Below are 26572 nucleotides of genomic sequence, written 5' to 3' on the forward strand. Positions count from 1 at the left end.
ACTTTTATTCTACTTATTCATATTGTTTTCTTTCATGCCACTGTGGTAATGAATTAAGGAATTTGGTTTTGATCTCTGGTCTTTATTCACTTTTTCAATTTACAAGAAGAGTTAGGAATACATACTCTGTGTTGACCTAGGAATAGAAAGAAAAATAACTTTAATTTTTGAACTTTGAGTTTATCTTAGGAAGAATGATTCTGTATCTTCATTTCCTTCTTTTTAATTTTTTTAAGAAAATGTGCTTGATATGATTATTCATTAATAATTATTGATGCAAAAGAAACAAAGGAAAATAAAACTGTAGGTGTACATTGTACATTCTTGCATCTGAAACTTGTAATTATATGAAAGATTAGAAGCACTAGTGATCAATATTGTAATTAAATGCGAACTAGAGATCTGACTGCATTCTTCACTCCACCAACAAAATTAAGATCTGTATGTTAGCTTTGAACTCTAGTTTTTCTGGATTCAAGACCACATTTTCCATTATGACCCTATATGATTCTACTGTCCATGTAAAACAATCTTCAGGGACAGTCATAGAATCTTTCTGTATATTCATAGCTGAATGATGAAAGCTTTTTCAAAAGTTCACAACAGCTGAGAAATTACTGTATTCCCTGCTTTGGAGGGTAACATGATGTCTTCAGTTTGTTTCACAGACTGATTCTTTATTCCTGTGTTTTCTGTGTGTATATGTGTGTATGTTTTTTTTTTCTCTTTTTTATGTATCATGGCACACGAGCAGACATTAATGAATGTGAACAAGTGCCTAAGCCTTGTGCATATCAGTGCTCCAACACCCCCGGCAGCTTCAAGTGTATCTGTCCACCAGGACAACATTTATTAGGGGACGGGAAATCTTGCGCTGGATTGGAGAGGCTGCCAAATTATGGCACTCAGTACAATAGCTATAACCTTGCACGGTTCTCCCCCGTGAGAAACAACTATCAACCTCAACAGCATTACAGACAGTACTCACATCTCTACAGCTCCTACTCAGAGTATAGGAACAGCAGAACGTCTCTCTCCAGGACTAGAAGGACTATTAGAAAAACTTGCCCTGAAGGCTCTGAGGCGAGCCATGACACATGTATAGGTAAATGTCAGCCATATTCCATTTCCTTTCTGTGGGCTCACTTAACGGACCAGAGTCTAAGCATATATACAGCACCTGTGAGAGTTTGGGTGTAGTGAACTACATCTGATCTCAAATCTGGGATGACCCAAGTTTCAAGACATTTACTCTGGCACCTAAAACTATTACCAGTTTTATCAAATGATGTATTTACATGTGTACATTCTGATAATTTATTGTTTTGTTGGCAGTTTCTCTTTTTTGATCACCCCTGAAAGTGTTACTAAATTTAATGCTATATAGAAATAAAATTCAGTGGCATCCAGAATATGGTTCTTAAAAAAAGAATATGCATATTGCCACCATAATATAATACTATCAGATTATGGCTTTATCTGATGGATGCCAAAGCAGTGGGTTAAAAGTGAAACTCTCAGCTACTGTGTCGACTGCTTGTTCTGTCTGCAACCAGCACTGCCCTGACTGTTGTTACACACTCCCCATGGAACCTCTCAGTTCAATTATTTTGTATATATGTAAGTCACTGAAAAGACAGTGTAAGCCAGGACAAAACTAACTTGTTTCCATTGTTCTAACATATGTGCTTTCAGTATCTTTACCTAAACTCAAGTCTGTAATTTAATTCGTTTGCAAAAGTGAAGTGTAATTTCCGACTCAAGAATTGAGACCTTGTCTTCAGTTAAGTTGCAAACAATTCCATCTGTCATTCATTTAATTCAATTTTCTGTGAGTAGCCACAGTTTGCATGTCACTGAGCTATGCACCAAGGGGAATTAGCAAACACAAATTAGCCCCACAGTTTGTTAGAAGAAATGAGAAAGCAAAGAAAGGGAGGAGGGAGGCAAGAGGGGAGGGAAGAAGGAAATTCCGTTTAAATTTGAAGACCTATGCTAACCTCACGTTCTTGAATTTTTCTTAAGCATTCCACACGTTGCTTATTCTCTCCCAGATATGCTCTCTGTTAAACATTTTTTAGATATTTAAAAGAAATACCTTCTGACTTCAGTTTTTGTCATATCTTTTTCTACCCTTCTCCAAGCCCTGTTCCTGCATCGTTATCTTCTTAGACATGATTCCTTAGTCACTCTTTAGCAGACTCAGCTTCTCACATTATCTCCACTCAGCTGGACCTTCAAACCCTCTGGATCCTTACTCTTTAACCTTTAGTCTCTAGGCCCAGATGTTCCCAGAACTTTTCTGTCTGGCTGTCTTGAAGTACCTAAAGCGTAATATGATGCACATGGAATCTCCTCCCTGTGATCAGCTTTCTAGAACTGTGGACAGTGCTAGTTTCTTTTACTCCTTGAACTTGAAACATTCATGGGTTCATTAACAACTCTCAACATTTTGCCCCATATGGTCAAACACTACTTAATTACTAAACCTGTGGACTCCACTGTCCTTGGGAGTATGTCAAACATTGCTCTCAGCCTGCTCCAAACCATTCTTACTGGTTTTTTTCCATTGGTAATTTTGGTAATTTTTCATGCCAATTTTTACCTCTGTTAGTGAAACTTTTCACTATTTTATTGACAGAATTAACATCTGACATTTTGTCTTTCAATGTTTCTTCTAAATAATCATTCCCACTGAAGGGTTTTCATATCCTATTAACATTCCATTCTCTGCCTTTGTCTTAGACAACTCTTCTCTTCTACCTTTACTCTCCTGCTCCAAAAATCCTTGTTTATGTTCTGATAAATGAATGAAACGGTATTTCCCACACCATATGCCATCTAGTTGACTTCTAGATCATCTGAAGGTCCAAGCCATTTGAAGAAAGAGTCCCTGATTAATAACCAGTTCTCCATTTCTTTATCACAATCTGTGCCCTGTAGTTTCATCGCAGTAGAGTGTTATGAATGTTTTATGTGCCTTTGTGTTTATATTACACTAATATGTTTATATGAATTACCTTCCCAAAACCATCTACTATGTGAGGCACCTACTATTTCAGAGTGAGGACCAATCTTGGAGACTCTAAAGTAAATTTCTATAACTAGTCTATGGCTGGATATTTAAATTTTATTTGGGGGCAATAAATAGACTAAGACATTTAGAAATATTTCTTAAAATATGGTGAGTATTTTCTGGCGTTGGTACTAATAAAGAAATTTACACTAAGATTGCAGACAGCTTTGGAATTATGTAACAAGCAACCTGCAGTAAACACCAAATGCCTTTAATTAACCATCTAGGATAGACAGTTTACAAAGGATTCAGATTAACACCATGGAATTTTGTTAGACTTGGGCTAAGATTTAGCTTTTTAGGGAACTGATTCCAAAGCTTAATAGGGAAAACAAACGTTGCATTGCTTCTGAACACCAAAATCACACTTGGGGCCACTTTAAAATTCATACTCTGGAAAGTGTGATGTCTACTACTTGGAGTTCAATGTCATTTACATTTCTGTTGTTATCTTAGGTTAAAGCCGATTATAAAGGGAAAAAGTAAAAATATATCAGAAATTCTGCAGTGAGTGCTTTGGTTAACCAAACTGGGGCAAAAACAATGACAAATATTCGATGAGCGTTTGTCATTAACAGATTTTGAGTCATTGCAATTATCATCTGAGCATATGCACAATGAACAGGTCCTTTTGCTGAGCCATCTCCAGGGTTTCACTTTGTCTTCCCTTTACTTCCAGCCCTCAGCACTCCTGCTTCCATTTCATACCACATTCTCTTCCTTCTAACACTGGTTGGCACATTTTAATATTAGGCAAAACACAACTGAGACAAGAAATCTGAGGCCTCTCAAATCCCATCCCTGATTCTAAAAGCAAATATCAATTAATTTTTTTACTATCTATTCCCACTCTTTTTATTGCTGCTTTCTTGACTTTGTTTAGTAATAGCAGGTAGCTTAGCTCTTTATAATTTATAAAATGTTTTTCATATATTACATGTTTGAACCTTCCAACAAGCCTGTGAAGTAGGGAGATTGTATCAGTGACTCCTGTTGGCAGAAGAATCAACTGAGATCCTGAGAAGTTAAGTGGCTGGCCCAAAGTAACATAGCAACTATATGTATATCTAGTGGCCATTAGTACTTTACAGTTGCATGAAGTTGGATGAATATTCCTATCACAAAGATAAAACCGCCTCCACTTAATGATATCTGCATATGGGAAAGCTACAGACATGGCTGTTGGAGAGAGAGAGGCTGCTAAACTTTAAACAAAATAGAAACGAGTATTTTCCCAATTAATCTCAATAGAAACTTTATCTTTTAGGTAAATTCTACTGTGTTCTGTCAAGAGTTTAGTACCTTGGTGGTTTAGGATCCTGTACAGGTCTGTTTCATCTGTCATTCCAATATTAATTACTTAACTAATATTGCAATTGGCCAGTTTGGGGCTTCATCTCATATGTGCTTATACACAGAAGAGATGTTCATATTTTATAATACAGGACAGTTTATATTGTACTCCATTAAAAATATACTGATATGAAACAGCACTGAACGTTTTTAAGCACAAGTATAAAATCAAGTTTTCTGTCGTATGTCAACAACTTTTTTATAGTTGATTCTGCCACAGTTTCTGCCTTTGTTTCGCATGGTTATACACACTGCTTTTTTTCTGCACAGATATTGATGAATGTGAAAATAGAGACACCTGCCAGCATGAGTGTAAAAATACCTTTGGGAGCTATCAGTGTATCTGCCCGCCTGGCTATCAACTCATGCTCAATGGAAAAACATGTCAAGGTGAGAAAACGTTGGGACATTTATTGCTACAACTTAACGTAAAATGAATATAGTGTGAGAAATGTCTTTTTTTTGAATAATTTTTCTTCTAGTTGCTTCCTCTCCTCTCACATTCCCATGGGTCAGACTTATCTATAATCCTTGCTTTTGCAAGCAGGAGAAAGCAATTAAGCAAAGGAAGAGTTGAGAAACACTTTTGGTATGGTCTTACTAGAAGGAGCAAGAATGCCTAAGCCACTTCATATCATATATATATATATATATATATATATATATATATATATATATGTTTAAAACTAAATGGAAATAGACCTCTTCAAACATGTTTTCACAGTTCAGCTAAGAAGAAAGGAGAAGAGTGCTCAGTAAATGTACCTCAGTATTAGGCATTATTTTATACTTTGTCTTAGTGATCAGTGGGTAACTGATTAATCCACTCATTCTTTGAGTCAAATGATGAGTAACAATCATGCGACAGTGTTGCAGGATGCAGGAGGTTAAAACAGATGAATAATGTACACTCTCTTCCCTTTATGATCTTAGAGTCTAGTGGAGACAGACATGCAAATAAGTGCATAATCAACATACAAGGTTGTAGGTGTTATAACTTTTAGATAATGTGTAGTGATGGTAGAAAGAAAATCAATCTCAATAGCAAAATTGTTAAACAAAAATGTGAAAGGAGCATTGTATACTGATGAGGTTCAGTATGTTGTAATATGTCCTTGATCAAAAGAATATGAACTTGTATAAATCGTTAAAATCTTCTAAGAAAACACCTCAATTCCATGGACAAAATCTAAAAATATTATATAGGTCTTAATAAGCCTCTGAATTTTATTAGTTTCTGTCATGTATAAAAGACTTCCCTTCACAAAAGACTTGCTAGGATGCAGCTCATGGAAATGTGTTCCAGAAGCCAAGACCAGGATGCACAATGGCTTCACCCAAGTTACCATGAGCTTCCACACGCTTACTCATCCCATTCACCCATCACACTCCCTGAGAGCCCCCACTAATCCTGTGGGCTGGAGGAGGAAAATGAACTCAATAATAACCTTTACTCCCAGCCATCACTCAAACATTTATGAAGAACTTACCCTGTGAGGAACATCTTACTAAGTTTTGAAATACTGGAAGAACATACATACATTATAGTTTTATGTTTTTCCAAAACAACTGTTATCTCATTTTAATCAGCAGTATAGTTTTGTCAAGAACAATAATTTGTACCCATTCTACAGATGATAAAACTAATTCTCAGAGTGGTTATGTGAGTCTCAATGTCCTAGAACCATCGAGAGCAAGGGTAGGACTTGATCACAGATCTCACACTGTCAGGAATGGTCCTTTATCTCTCCTGTGATGCTGTGAACACCAGGGTCATTGTATTGTGGGAGCAGACAGAGGTTAGAGCACTTACGTTGTCCATATTTTATAACTTCTCCAGCTCTTCAACCCAAGAATCCTTCTGAAAAGGTGGCAGTGCACAACACTAACATTACACTCCCAACAGGTACACCAGGCACCAAGGAAGGAAGGGGGTAGATACTAAGCATTTGGAATAACCAGCCAGACTGAAAACTCCTTAGCCAGATTTATATATATATACATATAAATTTATTTATTTTATTTATTTTTGGCTGCACTGGGTCTTCGTTGCCGTGCGCCGGCTTTCTCTAGTTGCAGCAAGTGGGGGCTACTCTTCATTGTGGTGTATGGGCTTCTCATTACAGTAGCTTCTCTTCTTACGGAGCACGGGCTCTTGGCATGTGGGCTTCAGTAGTTGTGGCACACGGGCTCAGTAGTTGTGGCACACAGGCTTATTTGCTCCGCGGCATGTGGGATCTTCCCGGACTGGGGCTCGAACCCATGTCCCCTGCATTGGCAGGTGGATTCCTAACCACTGCGCCACCAGGGAAGCCCCTTTAGCCAGATTTTTAAGGGTTATATTATGTCGTATTCTCATTAGAGGATTTTTTTCTTCTGTAAATTATTCCAGTTTGTTTTTTTTAGTTGCCCTTGTCACTCCTTCAGTTCAAAACATTTTTCAGCTTTCACTTGTACTCCAGAGAGTGGAAAATAATGTGCACAAATCAGAAACAGGTGTCATTTAAAATGTTTGCAATTTAAATGAGTTATATATTTTTGTGGTTTTAAAAAAAGACATGAGGGACTTCCCTGGTGGCACAGTGGTTAAGAATCCACCTGCCAATGCAGGGGATATGGGTTCAATCCCTGGTCCAGGAGGATCCCACATGCTGTGGAGCAACTAAGCCCGTGTGCCACAACTACTGAGCCTGCGCTCTACAGCCCGAGAGCCACAGCTGCTGAGGCCACGTGCCACACCTACTGAAGCCCGCGCACCTAGAGCCCGTGCTCTGTGACAAGAGAAGCCACTGCAACGAGAAGCCCGTGCACCACAATGAAGAGTAGCCCCCACTCGCCACAACTAGAGAAAGCCGTGCGCAGCAACGAAGACCCAATGCAGCCAATAATTAATTAATTAATTAATTAATTATTTTAAAAGTTGTCTAAGAAAAGACATGAGAGACAACAATTATGACCTTTAAAGAAGTCTTTACTCTAAAGAATAACTTGGAGTCTTTATAGCTTTAGAAAGTGTTTGAGGCATTTATGAGGAACAAAATGCTACTTTTCATTCACAGATAAATTTTTGAATCTTTATACATTAGTGATAGAAACATCAGTAATAAAAGGGATATTAAAGTGAATTTGACACTGAATGAGGACAAAGACTAGTCTAAAGTGGAAGTCACCAGACTAAAAAATGAAAAACAAAAACATGACCAATTATAATTTGCCCCAGAAGCAGAGAGGAGAAACTAAAAAATCCGTATGCTAATTTTAAGCACCATTAATCTAATTCTAAAACTGTAAGAACACTACATGTTGGCATTGCATTCGAAATGAGTGTTCTAATCTATCCAAGTTTTAAGAAGCAATTCATAATGTTTGTCAAGAATCTGAATTACTCTACACCCTCTATAAGACAAATGTCTCAAGTATGCTTATCCTAAACTACTTTTTTAATGTATCCAGAGCACTTGGTTAAATGCATTCATATGTTCTAAAGCTATTATTGTGAAAGTTTTTCAGCTCATCTTGGTATTCTTTTCTTGTAGCAATAATATTTATGTTATGAAATCCCTATACTTTAATTTTTACCATAATAATTTTCTAATAATATTTTATAAAAACCAGACATCACCACACTGTCAGTTGACAGAAGACAGTCTGATTTCTCCATCTTTTCTAGCTTCTTTTTTTAAGACCGATGAGTAAAGTGAATGAACAGAGTGACTAGAGTGAATGCCTACAGGATACTTACTTCTGAGGAAATAGCAGGAGACAGAAGACAAAGGAGGGCTACCTTCCCCAAAGCTCAAATACTTTATGAAAGCTCTTCTATAGGAAGTGTACATTATTATGGAGCTAGAGACAAACACTGTGTATATTAGATTCTCATATCTCTGATAGATTTATTTGCAGCCAATGAAAATCTGTGATAAGGTAGCTGTTCTTATTATGCCTGGACGTGTGTCCAGATTCTGGCCTCCAATCACCATTTTCATGGACCCTAGCAGTCCACTGGCCTCCATGTTTCTGCATGAGTTCACTCTAAAAATTAAAGCTAAAATGAAATTTGTAGTATGGATGGGCAGGGAAATTTTTTTATGGAGAGAAAAGAAGATAAGATTAATTGAATTTCTTTCACATTTTCCTAAAGGGCTTTTCACTTCTTTCTGAGACAATCTCATTTTGTCAAGGAGATGGAGCACTGCTGGCAGATAAAATCATAATTAGAAATTGGTTTACAGAGACAAAAGGCAAAGATTTAACTGAAATAAAACATGTTTCACTCTGTTCCAGTCCTGGAGGAAAACTAGTCCTAATATAAAACGAGTAATAGAAAGCACATTATGTCATTATCAGTGCATCTAAGTAACTAAAAAGTCAAGTAAGTGATTTACTCCATATAATTCTAGCTTAATATCTTTTGACTTTGTACAGACTACTGTTAAATTTAAAGAAAATTACATTGTATGTCATTTCCTTAAGAAATGGAATATATTTGGAACCAAATCTAAAAATGATCATTTTTGACACAGAAATGCAAATGGCATTTCTGGACAAGATGGTGGAGTAGATGGATCTTGAGCTCACATCCTCTCAAAAGCACAACATTTATTCTTCACGATTTATATACTGTCTCTTGGAATATCTTCTCGCTTTTTTATAGTAATATTCCAAGTTATTTACGAGTTCACGAAAAACTTCACAAATTTAACCCAAGATCAATATAAATACCATCATGCAGATACCAAGTCACTACTATGAAATGACATAATAGTTACACATACCCATTGGTTGTGGCACCAATTCCATGACTGAAGTACGTTTGACCTTTAGAACCTACCTCTCCAAAAAACTGATTTGGGTCCAATTATACATCAGAATCTATGTTTATTCAAATACTAAAGAAGAAAATGTTACAAGTGGCTCTGTGCAGCCCATTGACTTAAACTTTCTCTAAAATTAGTCTTCATATTTTTTGTTTACCTACTCCAAAAAGAAATTTGAAAACCTTCACTCATACTTCTAAAAATCAACCTCCAAAGTTTCTTACCATGGTTAAATAGTTACAGAGAATGTGAGTTCTGGCATTGTTGTTTGGTGTTTACATGCTTTCAATGTATTTTCATCAAAACTTTGGAACTGCACACTTAACTCAGTTACTGGAGGATGACCACCATATAATTTAAAAGTGTGTACTCATTGTAAAACCAACCAGACTGTCAGAAAAATGTCTAAAGTCATTTTTCTGTTCAAGTAAAAGTGTTAGTAGGTGTTCCTATGACAGCTAGCTCACTTCTGAAATCTAATTTAAAATGGAGAACTAAGACCATTGGTTTGTAGCCACGATGAAATAAGGCCTGCCACTATCAATATATGCCACCAATTTTCTTACCCTTCCTATGTGCCTGGAAGCATTTTATACCCTGTATCATAAAGAAATTTGCAATTAGTGGAAACATTTTTTTGTAAAGCAGAAGAAGGATGTAAGAGGGAAGAGTTTGGGAAAGGAGAACTCCAGGCCATAGGAAATTCTCAAGCAGAGTGATTTTAGGAAGGAGAACTTAGGAGGGAAAATCAAAATCTGAATGGAGAGCAGGACAAGATGGTGGAGTAGCTGGATCTTGAGCTCACATCCTCTCAAAAGCACAACAAAATCACAACTAACTGCTCAACAACCACTGATTTAAAAAAAGACTGGAACCTACCAAAAAAGATAGTCTGCATCCAAAGACATTACAAATAGAACTACCATACGACCCAGCAATCCCACTACTGGGCATATACCCTGAGAAAACCATAATTCAAAAAGAGTCATGTACCAAAATGTTCATTGCAACTCTATTTACAATAGCCAGGACATGGAAGCAACCTAAGTGTCCATCAACAGATGAATGGATAAAGAAGATGTGGCACATACATACGATGGAATATTACTCAGCCATTAAAAGAAACAAAATTGAGTTATTTCTGGTGAGGTGGATGGACCTAGAGTCTGTCATACAGAGTGAAGTAAGTCAGAAAGAGAAAAACAAATACCATATACTAACACATATATATGGAATCTAAGAAAAAAAAAAAGGTCATGAAGAACCTAGGGGTAAGACGGGAATAAAGACACAGACCTACCAGAGCACGGACTTGAGGATATGGGGAGGGAGATGAGTAGGTTGTGATGAGGTGAGAGAGAGGCATGGACAAATATACACTACCAAGCATAAAGTGGATAGCTAGTAGGAAGCAGCTGCGTAGCACAGGGAGATCAGTTAGGTGGTTTGTGACTGCCTAGAGGGGTGGGATAGGGAGGGTGGGAGGGAGGGAGATGCAGGAGGGAAGAGAAATGGGAACATGTGTATATGTATAACTGATTCACTTTGTTATAAGGCAGAAACTAACACACCATTGTAAAGCAATTATCCTCCAATAAAGATGTTAAAAAAAAAAATAGAAGAAGAAACCCAATGAGATGGTGCAAGGGGCTCACTCGCAATATAATCAAACCCTATGACCCCCAGGTGGGCAACCCACAAACTGGAGAACAGTTATATCACAGAAGTTCTCCCACAGGAGTGAGTTCTGAACCCCATGTCAGGCTCCCAGCCTGGGGTTCTGGCATTGGGAGAAGGAGCCCCCAGAGCACTTGATGTTGAAGGCCAGCAGGCCTTGAGTCCAGGAGCTCCACAGGAGTAGGGGAAACAGAGACCCACTCTTGGAGGGTGCATAGAAGGTCTTGTGTACACCATGACCCAGGGCAAAAGCAGGGACTTCATTAGGAGCCTGGGCCAGGCCTACCTGCTGGTCCTGGAGGATTTCCTGAGGAGGTGGGGGGCAGCTGTGGCTCACTGTGGGGACAAGGACAGCACTGACAGAGGTACGGGGGATTATTTATTAGCATGAGCTCCCCTAGAGGCTGCCATCTTGGTACCATGATCTGGCCCCACCCAACAGCCTGTAGGCCCCAATGCTGGACACCTCAGGCCAAACAAGCAACAGGGCAGGAACACAGCCCCACACATCAGCAGACAGGATGCATAAGGACTTCCTGAGCCCACAGCCACCTCTAGACATGCCCTTTGACATGGCCCTACCCACCAGAGGGTCAAGACCCAGCTTCACCCACCAGAAGCAAGAAAACTACAGTCTGGCAGCCTGCAGAACTGAGTCCACAGACACAAATAAGAACCTACCCCAGGATTAGCTGGTCCCTGGTCCTTGGTGACAAGAAGGGAGTGTACTTCTGGGACACATAGGACATCCCCTACAGGGAGCCACTTCTCCAAGGTCAAGAAACATAACTAACCTTCCACATACATAAAAATACAAATAGAAATCTAGACAAAATGAGGGAGAGGGGAGTATGTTCCAGACCAAGGAACAAGATAAAACCCCAGAAGAACAACTAAGTGACATGGAGAGAGACAATGTACCTGAGAAAGAGTTCAGAGTAATGATCATAAAGATGATCTAAGAACTCAGGAAAACAATGGATGCACAGAGCAAGAAGTTACAAGAAGTTTTTAACTAAGAGGTAGAAAATATAAAGAACAACCAAACAGTTGAATACAATAACTGAAGTGCAAAACACACTAGAAGGAATCAGTAGCAGAGTAAGTGAGGCAGAGAATGGATAAGTGAGCTGGAAGACAGAGTGGTGGAAATCACTGCCACATAACAGAATAAAGAAGAAAATGAAAAGAAATGAGGATAGTTTAAGAGACCTCTGGGACAACATCAAACGTACCAACATTCACATAATAGAGGTCCCAGAAGGAGGAGAGAGGGGGAAAGGGCCTGAGGAGATATAAAGAGGTAATAACCAAAAATTCCCTAACATGGAAAAGGAAGCAGTAACCCATGTCCAGGAAGTGGAGAGAGTACCATATAGGATCAACCAAAGGAGGAACATGCCAAGGCACATAGTAATCAAACTGACAAAGAGAAAATATTAAAAGCAACAAGGGAAAAGCAACAAATAACCTCATGGGGCTTCCCTTGTATGTTATCAGCTGATTTTTCAGCAGAAAATCTGGCCAGAAGAGAGTGGTACAATATAAATAAGGTGATGAAAGGGAAAACCCCACAACCTAGGATTCTCTACCCAGCAAGGCTCTCATTCAGATTTTGATGGAGAAATCAAAAGCTTTACAGACAAGCAAAAGCCAAAAGAATTCAGTACCACCAAACCAGCTTTACAACAAATGCTTAGGGAATGTCTCTAGGTGATAAAGAAAAGGCCACAACTAGAAACAAGAAGATTACAAAATGGGAAAGCTCACTGGTAAAGGCAAACCTACAGTAAAGGTAGGAAATCATCCATATTCAAATATGATATCTAACCCAGTAATCGTGAGAAGACAGTAAAAATGCAGGATACTTGAAGTGCACTTGAAATTAAGAGATCAGCAACTTAAAACAATCATGTATATATATAGACAGCTATATGAAAACCTAATGACAAATGCAAACCAAAAATCTATAATAGATATATACACACACAGACACAAATGGAATCCAAACACAATTCTAAAGATAGTCATCAAATCATAAGAGAAGAGAACAAAAGAGGAAGGGAAGAAAAAACACCTACAAAAACAAATCCAAAAGGATTAACAAAATGGCAGTAAGAACATACATATAAATAATTACCTTAAATGTAAATGGATTAAATGCTCTAACCGAAAGACAGGTTTACAAATGGATAAATTGATAGAAAAACAAGACTGGTATATATATAGTCTACAAGAGACCACTTCAGATATAGGGACACATACAGACTGAAAGTGAGGGAATGGAAAAAGGTATTCCATGCAAATGGAAATCAAAAGAAAGCTGCAGTAGCAATACTCATATCAGACAAAATAGACTTTAAAATAAAGACTGCTAAAAGAGACAAAGAAGAACACCACATAATGATCAAGGAATCAATCTAAAAAGATGAGATAACAATTGTAACTATACTGGGTTGGCCAAAAGTTCTTTCAGGTTTTTCCTTAAGATGTTACAGAAAAACCCAAACGAACTTATTGGCCAACCCAATATATGCACCCAACATAGGAGCACCATAATATGTGAGGCAATTATTAGCAGACATAAAAGGAGAAATTGACAGTAGCATAGTAATAGCGGGGGACTTTAACACCCCATTTATATCAATGGACAGATCATCCAGACAGAAAATCAGTAAGGAAACACAGCACTTAAGTGACACATTAGACCAGATGGACTTAATTGATGTTTATAGAGCATTCCATCCAAAAACAGCAGAATACACATTCAAGTTCAAATGGAACATACTCCAGGACTGATCACATTCTGGGCCACAAAGCAAGCTTCAGTAAATTTAAGAAAATTGAAATCATAATCAAGCATCTTTTCTGACCACAATGCTATGAGATTAGGAATCAACTACAAGAAAAAAACTGCAAAAAACACAAACACATGGAGGCTAAACAGTATGCTGCTAAACAAACAGATCACTGAAGAAAGCAGAGGAAATCAAAAAATACCTAGAGACAAATGAAAACAAAAACACGACGATCCAAAACCTATGGGACACAGAAAAAGCAGTTCTAACAGAGAAGTTTATAGCTGTACAAGCTTACCTCAGGAAATAAGAAAAGTCTCAAACAACCTAACCTTACACCTAAAGCAATTACAGAAAGAAGAATAAACAAAACCCAAAGTTAGTAGAAGTAAAGAAATCATAAAGATCAGAGTAGAAATAAATGAAATAGAGATGAAGAGAAAACAGTAGAAAATATCAGTAAAACTAAAATCTGGTTCTTTAAAAAAGAATGAACCTATGTATATATATAAACTGAATTACTGTGCTATACACCTGAAACTAACATAACATTGTAAATCAATTATACTCCAATAAAATTTTTTTAAATAAAATAAAAATAAGTCAAAGTATTAAAGTGAAAATAAAAGCCAGTTCTTTGAAAAGATAAACAAAATTGATAAACCTTCAGACTCATCAAGAAAAAAAGTGAGAGGGCCCAAATCAATAAAATGAGAAACGAACAAGGAGGTGTTACAACTGAAACTACAGAAATACAAAGGACCATACTAAAAGCAACTATATGCCAATAACATGGACAGCCTAGAAAAAAATGGACAAATTCCTAGGAAGGTACAATCTCCCAAGACTGAATCAGGAAGAAATAGGAAATATGAACAGAATAATCGTAAGTACTGAAAGTGAAACTGATTAAAATATTTCAAACAAACAAAAGCCCAGGACCAGATGGCTTCACAGGCAAGTTCTATCAAACATTTAGAAAAGAGTTAACACCTATCCTTCTGAAGCTGTTCCAAAAACTTGCAGAGGAAGGAACACTTCCAAACTCATTCAATGAGGCCACCATCACTCTGATACCAAAGCCAGGCAAAGATACCACAAAAAAAGAAAAAAGACAGGCCAATATCACTGATGAACATAGGTGCAAAACTCCTCAAAATACTAGCAAACTAAATCCAACAATACATTAAAAGTATCATACACCATGATCAAGTGGGATTTACCCCAGGGATGCAGGATTTTTCAATATCCACAAATCAATCAGTGTGATATACCACAGTAACAAATTGAAGAATAAAAACCATATGATCATCTCAATAGATGCAGAAAAAGCTTGATAAAATTCAACATCCATTTATGATAAAAAAAAAAAAAAACCTCTCCAGACAGTGGGCATAGAGGGAACCTGCCTCAACATCATAAAGGCCATATATAACAAACCCACAGCTAAAATTATACTCAATGGCGAAAAGCTGAAAGCATTTCCTCTAAGATCAGGAACAAGACAAGGATATCCACACTCCACTTTTATTCAACATTATTTTGGAAGTCCTAGCCATGGCATTCAGAGAAGAAAAAGAAATAAAAGGAAGCCAGATTGGCAAAGAAGAAGTAAAACTGTCACTATTTGCAGATGACATGATACTATACATAGAAAATCCTAAAGATGCAATGAAAAACTACTAGACCTTAATAAATTCAGTAAAGTTGCTGGATACAAAATACACTGAAATCTTTTGCATTTCTATACACTAACAGTGAAAGATCAGAAAGAGAAATTAAGGAAACAATCCCATTTACCATTGCATCAAAAAGAATAAAATACCTAGGAATAAACCTACCTAAGGAAAAAAAAAAAAACGAAACTTACCTAAGGAGAAAAAAGACCTATACTCTGAAAATTATAAGATGCTGGTGAAAGAAATCAAAGATAACAAACAGATGGAAAGATATACCATGTTCTTGGATTGGAACAATCAATACTGTCAACATGACTATACTACCCGAGGCAAACTGCAGATTTAATGCAGTCCCTATCAAATTACCAATGGCATTTTTCACAGAACCAGAACAAATAATTCTAAAATTTGTATGGAAACACAAAAGACCCCAAATAGCCAAAGCAATCTTGAGACAGAAAAACAGCTAGAGGAATCAGCCTCCCCTACTTCAGACTATACTATGAAGCTACAGTAATCAAAACAGTATGGTACTGGCACAAAAACAAACATAGATCAATGGAACAGGATAGAAAGCCAGGAAATAAACCCACACACCTATGGTAAAGTAATCTACAACAAAGGAGGCAAGACTATACAATAGAGAAAAGACAGCCTGTTCAATAAGTAATGCTGGGAAAGGACAGCTACGTGTAAGAGAATGAAATTAGAACATTCTCTAACACCATGTACAAAAATAAACTCAGAATGGGTTAAAGACCTAAATGTAAAGCCAGATACTATAAAACTCCTAAAGGAAAACATAGGCAGGATACTCTTTGACATACATCATAGCAATATCTTTTTGAATCTGTCTCCTGAGTAATGGAAATAAAAATAAAATAGGAACAAATGGGACCTCATGAAACTTAAAAGCTTTTGCAGAGCAAAGGAAACCATAAACAAAATGAAAAGACAACCTACAAAATGGGAGAAAATATTTGTGAATGCTGCTACTGACAGGGATTAATCTCCAAAACATACAATAGCTATTTACAATAACATACATACAATAACATACATACAATAACATACATACAATAACATACAATAGCTATTTACAATAGCTCATGACCAAAAGAAAACAACCCAATCAATAAATGGGCAGAAGCTCTAAATAGACACTTTTCCAAAGAAGACATACAGATGGCCAAAAGGTACATGAAAAGATGCTCATGCCTAATGGTTAGAGAAATGCAAATCAAAACTACAATGAGGTATCATCTCACACTGATCAGAATGGACCTCATCAAAAAGTCTCAATAATAAATGCTGGAGAGGGTATGGATAAAACAGAACCCTTCTACACTGTTGGTTGGAATGTAAATTGATACAGCCACTATGGAGAACAGCACAGAGGTAACTTAAGAAGCTAAAAGTAGAGCTACCATATGATCCTGCTACTTTACTCCTGGGCATATATCCAGAGGAAACCATAATTCGAAAATATACATGCACCCCAATGTTCACTGCAGCACTATTTACAATAGCCAAGACGTGGAAGCAATCTAAATGTCCATCGACAGAGGAATGGATAAGGACAATGTGGTATATATATACAATGGAATGTTAGCCATAAAAAGAATGAACTGATGTCATTTGCAGCAACATAGATGGACCTAGAGATTTTCATACTAAATGAAGTCAGAGAATGACAAATATCATATGATATCATTTACATGTGGAATCTTAAAAAAAAATTGAAGTATACAAAACAGAAATAGACTAATAGACACAGAAAAAAAACTTATGGTTACCAAAGGGGAAAAGGGGGGAGGGCTAAATTAGGAGTTTGGGATTAACATATACACACTACTATATATAAAATAGATAACCAACAAGGAACTACTGTATAGCACAGGGAATTATACTCAGTATTTTGTAATAACCTATAAGGGAGAAGAATCTGAAAAAGAATATACATACATATATATGTATGTATAACTGAATCACTTTGCTGCATATCTGAAACTAACACAACATTGTAAATCAATTGTACTTTACTAAAAATTTTTTTTTAAATCTGAATGGAAATTGATTCCCAAAATATTTGCCTGTTCTCATACTGCTGGGAATTTTCATGCACTACCAGGGGAATACAGATAGCACAGTTTGAAACTATTGCTCTAAAATACGATTCTTAAGTTTGGGGTCTTAATCCTTTAAATTGTGTTGAACTCTATGACTGATAAATTTTCTGGAAGGAGGGTCCAATCTTAGCCTTGCTTTATCTCTCTGGCTTACTCATGCATGTGTACCTACACACTCGCGCACAGAAACGTTTTCATTCACAGATCTCCTGATGCTCAAGTATGGACCTCAAGTTAAGAATCATGGCTTAAAAACACTCATTTTCAGAAAGCTCAAAAATAAGCTTCTTTTAGCTTCATCTTGATGCTGCTGAATTTTGGTGATTTAAGAGTGTTTTTATTTAGCAACTTTGTATAGAAAACAAAATAAAGAGCATTTCATTTGCATGTCCCCCCAATATCCTAGGAGAGATACTTTAGGGAGAGCATCCCACCTGAAACAACTGAGGCTGGCTCCTACACAGTTCAGATTTGATCAAACTTGATTATGGTTCTTGATCCTGTTTTTTTTTTTCTTTATTCATTTCTCTCCACAAGATCTGAATGAACTGTACAGTCTCCCCTAAATTTATAACTTCTTTAATTTCCACTACACTGCTTCCCACTCAACAATTTGAACTTACAAAAGAAAGTACTAGGGAAGGATCAAGGATCACTCATGTTTTGTTTTGTTTTGTTGCGGTACGCGAGCCTCTCACTGTTGTGGCCTCTCCCATTGCGGAGCACAGGCTCCGGACATGCAGGCCCAGCGGCCATGGCTCACGGGCCCAGCCACTCCACTGCATGTCGGATCCTCCCGGACCGGGGCACGAACCCGTGTCCCCTGCATCGGCAGGTGGACTCTCAACCACTGCACCACCAGGGAAGCCCGATCACTCATGTTTTAAAGAAATTCTTCACTTTACAGAAAGATTCACAAGTGCCCTTTAAATTTTTAGCTTGCTTTTAGTGAACTTAAAGTATTATTAGCTTTACAAAACTCAAATGCATTCTGTTTCTAAATATAAAGAACAGGTTTCTTAGTAGCTTCCCTTCTACTTTTATAGCTCTTATTTTTCAATGTCTTTTCACATATGTTTAAAAATAAATAGAGTACTCACTTCGGCAGCACATATACTAAAAGTGGAACAATACAGAGAAGATTAGCATGGCCACTGCGCAAAGATGATACACAAATTCGTGAAGCGTTCCATATTTTTCTGTCTACAAGAGACCCACTTCAGACCTAGAGACACATACAGACTAAAAGTAAGGGGATGGAAAAAGATATTTCATGAAAATGGAAACCAAAAGAAAGCTGGAGTAGCAATTCTCATAGCAGACAGAATAGACTTTAAAATAAAGACTATTAGAGGAGACAAAGAAGGACACTACATAATGATCAAGGGATCGATTCAAGAAGAACATATAACAATTGTAAATATTTATGCACCCAACATAGGAGCACCTCAATACATAAGGCAAATACTCACAGCCATAAAAGGGGAAATTGACAGTAACACATTCAGAGTAGGGGACTTTAACACTCCACTTTCACCAATGGACAGATCATCCAAAATGAAAATAAATAAGGAAACAAAAGCTTTAAATGATACATTAAACAAGATGGACTTAATTGACATTTATAGGACATTCCATGCAAAAACAACAGAATACACATTTTTCTCAAGTGCTCATGGAACAGTCTCCAGGATACAGCATATCTTGGGTCACAAATCAAGCCTTGGTAAATTTAAGAAAATTGAAATTGTATCAAGTATCTTTTCCGACCACAACACTATGAGACTAGATATCAATTACAGGAAAAGATCTGTAAAAAAATACAAACAAATGGAGGCTAAACAATACACTACTTAATAACGAAGTGATCACTGAAGAAATCAAAGAGGAAATTAAAAAATACCTAGAAACAAATGACAGTGGAGACACGACGACCCAAAATCTATGGGATGCAGCAAAAGCAGTTCTAAGAGGGAACTTTATAGCAATACAATCCTACCATAAGAAACAGGAAACATCTCGAATAAACAACCTAACCTTGCACCTAAAGCAATTAGAGAAAGAAGAACAAAAAAACCCCAACCTTAGCAAAAGGAAAGAAATCATAAAAATCCGATCAGAAATAAATGAAAAAGAAATAAAAGAAACAATAGCAAAGATCAATAAAACTAAAAGCTGGTTCTTTGAGAAGATAAACAAAATTGATAAACCATTATCCAGACTCATCAAGAAAAAAAAGGAGAAGACTCAAATCAATAGAATTAGAAATGAAAAAGGAGAAGTAACAACTGACACTGCTGAAATACAAAAGATCATGAGGGATTACTACAAGCAACTCTATGCCAATAAAATGGACAACCTGGAAGAAATGGACAAATTCTTAGACAGGCACAACCTGCCAACAGTGAACCAGGTAGAAATAGAAAATATGAACGACCAATCACAAGCACTGAAATTGAAACAGTGATTAAAAATCTTCCAACAAACAAAAGCCCAGGACCAGATGGCTTCACAGGCGAATTCTATCAAACATTTAGGGAAGAGCTAACACCTATCCTTCTGAAACTCTTCCAAAATATAGCAGAGGAAGGAACACTCCCAAACTCAGTCTACAAGGCCACCATCATCCTGATACCAAAACCAGACAATGATGTCACAAAGAAAGAAAACTACAGGCCAATATCACTGATGAACATAGATGCAAAAATCCTCAACAAAATACTAGCAAACAGAATCCAACAGCACATTAAACAGATCATACACCATGATCAAGTGGGGTTTATTCCAGGAATGCAAGCATTCTTCAATATACGCAAATCAAACAAAGTGATACACCATATTAAACTGAAGAAGAAAAACCATATGATCATCTCAATAGATGCAGAAAAATCTTCTGACAAAATTCAACACCATTTATGATAAAAACCCTGCAGAAAGTAGGCATAGAGGGAACTTTCCTCAACATAATAAAGGCCATATATGACAATCCCACAGCCAACATCATCCTCAATGGTGAAAACTGAAACCATTTCCACTAAGATCAGGAACAAGACAAGGTTGCCCACTCTCACCACTCTTATTCAACATAGTTTTGGAAGTTTTAGCCACAGCAATCAGAGAAGAAAAGGAAATAAAAGGAATCCAAATTGGAAAAGAAGAAGTAAAGCTGTCACTGTTTGCAGGTGACATGATACTCTACATAGAGAATTCTAAAGATGCTACCAGAAAACTACTAGAGCTAATCAATGAATTTGGTAAAGTAGCAGGATACAAAATTAATGCACAGAAATCTCTGGCATTCCTATACACTAATGATGAAAAATCTGAAAGTGAAATCAAAACACTCCCATTTACCATTGCAACAAAAAGAATAAAATATCTAGGAATAAACCTACCTAAGGAGACAAAAGACCTGTATGCAGAAAATTATAAGACACTGATGAAAGAAATTAAAGCTGATACAAATAGATGGATGTTCCATGTTCTTGGATTGGAAGAATCAACACTGTGAAAATGACTGTACCACCCAAAGCAATCTACAGATTCAGTGCAATCCCTATCAAACTACCACTGGCATTTTTCACAGAACTAGAACAAAAAATTTCACAATTTGTATGGAAACACAAAAGACCCCGAATAGCTAAAGCAATCTTGAGAATGAAAAACGGAGCTGGAGGAATCAGGCTCCCTGACTTCAGGCTATAGTACAAAGCTACAGTAATCAAGGCAGTATGGTACTGGCACAAAAACAGAAATACAGATCAATGGAACAGGATAGAAAGCCCAGAAATAAATCCACACACATATGGCTACCTTATCTTTGATAAAGGAGGCAGGAATGTACAGTGGAGAAAGGAGAGCCTCTTCAATAAGTGGTGCTGGGCAAACTGGACAGTACATGTAAAAGTATGAGATTAGATCACTCCCTAACACCATACACAAAAAGAAGCTCAAAATGGATGAAAGACCTAAATGTAAGGCCAGAAACTATCAAACTCTTAAAGGAAAACATAGGCAGAACACTCTATGACATAAATCACAGCAAGATCCTTTTTGACCCACCTCCTAGAGAAATGGAAATAAAAACAAAAATAAACAAATGGGACCTAATGAAACTTCAAAGCTTTTGCACAGTAAAGGAAACCATAAACAAGACCAAAAGACAACCCTCAGAATGGGAGAAAATATTTGCAAATGAAGCAACTGACAAAGGATTAATTTGCAAAATTTACAAGCAGCTCATGCAGCTCAATTAACAAAAAAACAAACAACCCAATCCAAAAATGGGCAGAAGACCTAAATAGACATTTCTCCAAAGAAGATATACAGACTGTCAACAAACACATGAAATAATGCTCAACATCGTTAATCATTAGAGAAATGCAAATCAAAACTACAATGAGATATCATCTCACACCAGTCAGAATGGTCATCATCAAAAAATCTAGAAACAATAAATGCTGGAGAGGGTGTAGAGAAAAGGGAGCCCTCTTGCACTGCTGGTGGGAATGTAAATTGATACAGCCACTGTGGAGAACACTATGGAGGTTCCTTAAAAAACTACAAATAGAACTACCATATGACCCAGCAATCCCACTACTGGGCATATACCCTGAGAAAACCATAATTCAAAGAGTCATGTAACAAAATATTCATTGCAGCTCTATTTACAATAGCCCGGAGATGGAAACAACCTAAGTGTCCATCATCGGATGAATGGATAAAGAAGAGGTGGCACATATATACAATGGAATATTACTCAGCCATAAAAAGAAATGAAATTGAGCTATTTGTAATGAGGTGGATAGACCTAGAGTCTGTCATACAGAGTGAAGTAAGTCAGAAAGAGAGAGACAAATACCATATGCTAACACATATATATGGAATTTAAGAAAAAAATGTCATGAAGAACCTAGGGGTAAGACAGGAATAAAGACACAGACCTACTAGAGAATGGACTTGAGGATATGGGGAGTGGGAAGGGTAAGCTGTGACAAAGCAAGAGAGAGGCATGGACATATATACACTACCAAACGTGAGGTAGATAGCTAGTGAGAAGCAGCCGCATAGCACAGGGAGATCAGCTCGGTTCTTTGTGACCGCCTGGAGGGGTGGGTTAGGGAGGGTCGGAGGGAGGGAGACGCAAGAGGGAAGAGATATGAGAACATATATATATATATAACTGATTCATTTTGTCTTAAAGCAGAAACTAACACACCATTGTAAAGCAATTATACTCCAATAAAGATGTTAAAAGAAAACAAAAAACTAAGAGGAGTCTGGGAAATAGCACACCAGGAATCAGGATCCCCACTTGGTGGGTGAAGAAGCTTAAGTGCAGCTACCAAGTTCATTCATGGCGAGGAGAAAGCTAGCACTCAACCTTCCAGTCCAGTATCCACAATGCCTGCCCTGATGGTGTGTTCTGACCCGAGTTGCTGATGGTGCATGTTCCTTGTGCTATTGTAGATGTTGATGAGTGTCTGGAGCAGAATGTGCACTGTGGGCCGAATCGCATGTGCTTCAATATGAGAGGAAGTTACCAGTGCATCCAGACGCCCTGTCCACCCGACTACCAACGGGATCCTGTGTCAGGGTATGTCTTGCCTTCTCTTCCCAGACATGCTTTTGAAAATCCTTCTTCCTCTCTCTCCTTGACCAACAACCCCTGTCTGCAGTCATGTTTCACTCACAGGAAGTCAATAGCCCCCCAGGGATAGAGAGTTAGGATGTGTTCCTTCTTCAGTGAACTGGCAAAAAATGAGCTCATCCTGCAGCAGCCACTGCAGCTGAAACCATCACTTTGAGCTGCAGGGTTTCTTGGAGCAAGTCTCCCCAGCATGTAATCCACCAGACAACATCTAGAATTCTGTCTCAGCAGGAAGCATTTTATAGGGTGATAGAGCCTGCTTTTCTTTGAAATTGTCTCATTTCCGTTGGTGTTGCCTCAGGGTTTTCAGGGCGCTCAGCCATTAGAGCGCTCCAAGAAGTATCATGGCTGTTATGGTGATGAGTCAACATGACTCCATGAGAGCGTGGAGGAGAGCAAAGATGAGTCAGTGGTCTGTCCATTCACATCTCATCTTGCTTACGTATCCTGCTGTCTGAAACGCTGTCTTTTCTGGGTTCTGAATAAACCACTCTTCTATTTTCTCCCTCCCCTTACAGAAATGTATTCTGTTTAGGTACCAAGTTAGTGGGGTGCTTGGAAAATGAGATAATAGCCATAATGAATAGGACCCACTAATAAGGTGGTTCTGAAACCAAATGCTGGTTGGATCTCACACTTTGTTTTCCTCTCAGCGGTGACTACCATGTTACTGTAACATGGTCAAGTGTGGACTAGCCAGGATCCATCAAAAACCTATTTGTAATCTGTCTGAGGGTAATAGGAAGGAAAGGGAAAAAATTAAAAGTGCAGACTTAGGATACTTTTAAAAATACTATGACTGAAGAATCCCTATCTTCAGAACATGGTCCTTTGTACTTTTTTTTTTTTAGTTTTACTCTTTATTACCAGTGATTTCTGGCAGACAATTTAAAAGTCATGATGACTCAAAAACAACCACTGTGGGCCCTGGAAAAAGAAAATATAGTATGTTTAATCTAAAATCATGTGGAAGGCAAATACAGAAGGAAGTTTTTTTTCAGGAGTCCTAATTGACCTTTCATTATTTTTAGAAAAGTAAACCAAATATCAATATATTCTATTTCTGCTTTCAAATAGTCTTAGGGTAGATGTTAAAATTTTTAAATCATTTACATTCCTCTCTTTAAGAAGTCCTTGTTTCCAGTATATGTGCAGATGCCTCTCTTTCCAAAACTGACTTTTCATTTTAAAGGCAATCTTGTGGTACTCATACTTTTTTCAATGGTTCAAAAGCTTCTGATTTTAATAGAGCTGAGAGAGAGATATATGACTCTAGACCAGCACACTCTCATCACCATCTGGCATCTGGTTTCCGTTAATGACACAAAACGTGGGGTGAGCCTTAGTGCTTTGCAGCCAGACTGTCTCCTGCCTTTAATGCCCGAAAGTTGTCATGGATCACGATCACCTGCATCATGCTTTCTCCTACTTCCAAGCCAAGATAACTGTATACATTTCATGTGTTTGTTGTCCTTAGGTTCTGCCTCAAGAACTGTCCACCCAATGATTTGGAATGTGCCTTGAGCCCGTATGCCTTGGAATACAAACTTGTCTCCCTCCCATTTGGAATAGACGCCAATCAGGATTTGATCCGGCTAGTTGCATACACACAGGATGGAGTGATGCATCCCAGGACAACTTTCCTCATGATAGATGAGGAACAGACTGTTCCTTTTGCCTTAAGGGATGAAAACCTTAAAGGAGTGGTGTACACAACACGACCTCTACGAGAACCAGAGACCTACCGCATGAGGGTTCAAGCCTTATCCTACAGTGCCAACGGGACCATTGACTATCAGACCACATTCATAGTTTATATAGCTGTGTCTGCCTATCCATACTAAGCAGCTCTCCAAAGCCTAATCCACATAATTAAACTGCATATATCATGGGAATCAAGTTCTCTTCCAGATTACTGTCTCCTGAGCAGTTGCAATCTTGGCAACTTGAAAATGGTGCTATGCTTTTTTGTGTGCCTTCCTTGGTACTGCTGAGGTATTTTCATGATCCCACCACGGTCATATCTTTTGGTAAGGTCTAGAAAGTCCCTTAGTATTTTCTTTATTTATTACACTGGAGCAGTTACTTCGCAAAGGTTATCCTGAACATCTAACAGGACCCATCAGTGATGTGTTATAGTAACATAGTAGCTAAGATAATTTCCTGTAAAAAAAGAAAAAAAAAAAAAAGCCAAGTGGATTTGAGCATTTAACCATTTTTAGAATAATAAAACTGGTTGCTATGTGTTTTGATCAAAGCTTACCGAGTAACTTATGAAGATGCTTTTTTTATGTATTAATACTTTATAATACGACTTACATACTTATGTTCACTTAGGAAAGAAAGAAATACCACTCATTGTAGAAATATAGTACAGCTTCTAGAAAGTTTTGATACCAAATGATGCTCACCTTGACTGAACATCCAAAATAAGATTATTTTCAGTGACTTTGTGGAACCAGCTGAACCAGTTAGGATAATAGGAAAAAAATATTTTTGTCCTCAGTGATTATTTATGGCATGGATCTTTGCTCTAACATTTTTGACATGGACTTCCATTCAGTTAGTGCCATAACTTTTTTTTTTTTTTTAAGTCTTTATTGAATTTGTTACAATACTGCTTCTGTTTTATGTCTTGGTTTTTGGCCATGAGACATGTGAGATCTTAGCTCCCCAACCAGGGATTGAACCCACACCCCCTGCATTGGAAGGCAAAGTCCTAACCACTGGACTGCCAGGGAAGTCCCATCTCCATAACTTTTATGTTCTAGACTTTTTAAATTTTCCTGTGAATTGGAAACAATTTTTTTTAAATACAGGTGGGACAGTTTTGTTTTTCTTGAAAATCTTGTATGTTCAAATTAGCATAAACGTTAAACGTCAATACACTGTAAATGGTGGTAACAGACTCTGGAAGCAATTGCCAGGATGTATTCTATTTTTATGAAGTGTACATATATTTCCTTCGTGTGTATTTTCTATATAATATCTTGATGGACTCTTTTATAAAGTTATTTTATAAAAAAATAACATTGTTACAGTAAAACCTGCCTAAATAAAATTTTCACATCCTTTTTCTTAACGTTTTTGAAAACCTAAAATTTGTTTCCTTATAGCTAAAGTATTAAAGTTTATAGACGCACATACATATATGTGTATGTCATACATATCATAATTTAATCATCACAGCTCTTGAGATAGTATTATTCACATTTTATATGTCAGGATCCTAGGATTCAGATAACTTATGTAACTTCCTTAAGACAACACACCTAATTAGTCACAAAAATGTCATACCTTCTACCTCCCATGACTCCACGTTAAAGAGTATCTCCACTTCATGACAGTTTTCTCACCTAGGTAACAGTTTTGTATCACACGATGTGACTTCAT

General features: G+C 37.4%; 1 protein-coding gene and 1 non-coding gene across 2 annotated transcripts in view; both read left to right on the forward strand.

Moving 5' to 3' along the window:
- Positions 1-26224, forward strand: part of HMCN1 (hemicentin 1) — a 519438-nt gene extending 493214 nt beyond the window's left edge. The window contains exons 104-107 of the mRNA XM_060035358.1: positions 755-1105; positions 4700-4819; positions 22999-23125; positions 24657-26224. Coding sequence (XP_059891341.1) covers positions 755-1105; positions 4700-4819; positions 22999-23125; positions 24657-25023 — 965 coding nt within the window. The 3' untranslated portion in view covers positions 25024-26224. The remainder of the gene's footprint in view (positions 1-754; positions 1106-4699; positions 4820-22998; positions 23126-24656) is intronic.
- Positions 18622-18728, forward strand: LOC132416028 (U6 spliceosomal RNA). Its single transcript, XR_009517449.1, has one exon. It is a non-coding gene; the product is annotated as a U6 spliceosomal RNA (small nuclear RNA).
- Positions 26225-26572: the final 348 nt, after the last annotated feature.

This window comes from Delphinus delphis, chromosome 1, assembly GCF_949987515.2.
Source record: "Delphinus delphis chromosome 1, mDelDel1.2, whole genome shotgun sequence".
Lineage (NCBI taxonomy): Eukaryota > Metazoa > Chordata > Mammalia > Artiodactyla > Delphinidae > Delphinus > Delphinus delphis.